General features: G+C 35.7%; 1 protein-coding gene across 1 annotated transcript; it reads left to right on the plus strand.

Annotated features, from left to right (window-relative positions):
- The first annotated feature begins 1,057 nt into the window (after nt 1-1,057).
- On the plus strand, nt 1,058-1,863 carry LOC110106796 (auxin-responsive protein SAUR50). Its single transcript, XM_020836811.2, has one exon. It carries the CDS (start codon nt 1,178-1,180, stop codon nt 1,502-1,504), a length of 327 nt encoding a protein of 108 aa, XP_020692470.1. The 5' UTR covers nt 1,058-1,177; the 3' UTR covers nt 1,505-1,863.
- Nucleotides 1,864-3,012: the final 1,149 nt, after the last annotated feature.

Raw genomic sequence — 3,012 nt, forward strand, 5'->3', positions numbered from 1 at the left:
GCAGTCGGAAGATGAAAATTAATTGTCATACAATATAAATTGCAACGTCATGCAAGCACCTTTAAAATCTTAGATAGGATGAAGTGTTACATGGAGGGAGTCGCCTCTTATACTTGTATGACCATTCTAACATCATATATTCCTGGTGAATGATTCTAAGCTAAGGATGTTAATAAGAACTTCAATTATTTAATTTTAGGAGGTTGTGAAACCTCTTTAAAAAATGAAGGTAAACATTCAAAATATTGCAACAACTTTTGGTGTAACGGTTTTAATTTTATTAGAATATCTAAATTTAATGTACTTGTATATAAGTGTACTTATAAAATAGGTGACCCATAAAATGTTGTACAAACGACAACTTAGCATTTCTCATTTAAAAAAAAAAAAAAACATAATAGCTGTAGTCATGAGCCATGACTATGGATTAAGTGAGTGTAAGAGAAATACACTTAAATACAATCTATTTATCTAATGCTTTGCCCTCTTTTGATATACTATTTAATTGTTAATAATGATTTTTATACTTATCTCTATCCACTCACCACCTCTTGTCCGTAAACCTATTTTTTATAAACAAAATGATATCTGCATCAGAATGAAACAAAAGATGAAAATCCGCATAATTAAGGTTCTATTTGAGACATCTTTTTTATTGTTTTTTAAAGCAATTTTTTAGTACAAAATTTTTAATTAAAAAATATTTTTTTAAAAAAAATTACTTCGTAAAACAATAAAAAAATATTCCCAAATAAAAACTAAAGAAAGCCAATAAAAAGCAGCTGCACTAACGAAAAAGCCAAAGAATGGGAAGATGAAGAGAAATCTACTTTCCAATAAAAAATTCTAATACCACCAACAAAATTTCAACTTACGAAAGTGAAAGCTGAAATCAGAGAGGAGGAGGGAAAATGAAGACCCAGCCCTTAAGCCACAGGTCCGCCTCTGCCCTTTACCAAATCCCTCAAAGACATCTTTCCTTTACCCCAAATTGTCCTTTTGCCCGTACCGACCCGTGCTATCACCTCCACATGCTTCTGTCCCTCCACTCCTCACTCCTCCTGCTTAAATACCTTCTCCTTCCTTCCCTTCCCTTCATCTCCATCCATCAAAGCCTTCTTCTTCTTCTTCTTCTCTTCTCTTCTTGCTTTTCATTTCCCACTCTTCGCTTCTTCCGATGGCTTTGAAGAAGGCGGGCCGATTGCCTCAAGCGGCGGTTTTGAAGCAGATTCTTAAGAGATGTTCCAGCTTGGGGAGAAAGCAGGGGATGGGAGGAGGAGAGGAAGAGGAAGGGTTGCCTCTTGACGTCCCAAAGGGACACTTTGTAGTTTATGTGGGTGAGAAAAGAAGCAGATTCATCGTTCCTATTTCTTTTCTCACTCACCCTGAGTTCCAAACTCTGTTGCGAGCGGCCGAGGAGGAGTTCGGCTTTCACCATGATATGGGCCTCACAATCCCCTGTGAAGAAGTTGTCTTTCGTTCCCTTACTTCCATGCTGAGCTGATAAGCTTGAGCAAGTTCTGTGTTTTAATGTCTCCGAGATGGTTTTCTGTAGAGAGGAAAAGCCTAATTTATGATTAGTTCTCTGTTTCTTCTCTGTAGTTCCCCTGTTTCGGTTATCAGGACTTCTACCATTTGTTTCATTGATTTGTAAACGGTTTGCATTTGTAAATTGCAGGTGGCGTGTGGTTTTTGCGCCCTGTGAGATGTAATACGGAAGTGAAAGAGTGGAAAATGGTTCCTCTGTTACTATTTCTCAGCCTCTGCTTTTTTTAGTTTTATTAGATGATAACGTTTGAAATTGTGAAGGCGTGTAAGAGTATTTTGTTTTAATCTAATATTGGCTAATTTAAAATTTATGAACGGAAAATTTTTCCTTAATTCAAGCTTTTTATTTGATAATGATTTGATTATTGCAAGCTTATGAAAATTTTGAATCTTTCTTCTATCATCGTTGGGTAAGGGCATCTCCACCTCAAAAATTTATTTTTCAGTCTGAAATATAGTAAGGGATATAACAAATAGTAATTCTATCTTCAATGGAATTTTATTTTTAACATAAAAATAAATATTCACTTCAAAGCATAAAAATATCTTTCTGAATGCTACACGGTTCGGATGCTCGTGCCACTATAAATGCCCGAATAATGTTTGGTTGGAGTTGCCCTAAGCAGTGGCCGAGAGAGGGCAAATTATTACGTCCGGTGTTCGGATTCGTCTGGACACTAATTCAGACGCGTCATGTCACCAAAATGCACCGGGACTCAATGTATTCGGGTGACATGGCGCGTCTGAATTGGATGTCCGGACGTCCGGTGACCAGACGTAATAATTTGCCCCGAGAAAGAGGGGCCTAGGGGGCACATGCCCACCTCCAAAATTTTACATTAAAGAAATTAACTACTAAAACAATATTCCATAGGTTGAACTTGGGCCCTAACATACATCAAATATTAATTTTAAGCCGTTATTAATCTTTTCGGTCTTGTTCAGTAACTATATATACACATGTACGTCGAAGTAATTCCCACAAATGGGATTTTGGGAGAGTCTCAACAGTTAAATTATATAATATTATATTTGATAAAGTTATGGATCATTAGTGACGTTATAAGTTTGTATGCATAACATATATTGTTTAGCAAGTCGGACCATAGAGCCAATATAAGTTCTATAAAATATGGGAATGCAGTTACCGATGCTTTGTCCTTTGTGATGGTCCTGCAGTCTTTCAAAGGAGAGGAGAGCAATTAGTCAAAGGAACTGGCTTTCACTTCCAGCAACTTGCATTTTTTTTAAATAATTTTTGTTTACACGCGGGATTTAAGGAGACCTTGCCTGTTTGATTTCAAATACCTTTATATTTTAAAAAAGACAAATAATAAAATAATTTGATGGCCGATTTATAAATTTTGTACTTAGTATGATTCATAAAATTATCCGTTTAAACACCCTGAAATTTGTTTAAGTAGTAATTTAAATTCTAGTACATCAATGTCATCGACCAACAAT

The sequence above is a fragment of the Dendrobium catenatum genome, unplaced genomic scaffold (genome assembly GCF_001605985.2).
Source record: "Dendrobium catenatum unplaced genomic scaffold, ASM160598v2 fragScaff_scaffold_1656, whole genome shotgun sequence".
Taxonomy (NCBI): domain Eukaryota; kingdom Viridiplantae; phylum Streptophyta; class Magnoliopsida; order Asparagales; family Orchidaceae; genus Dendrobium; species Dendrobium catenatum.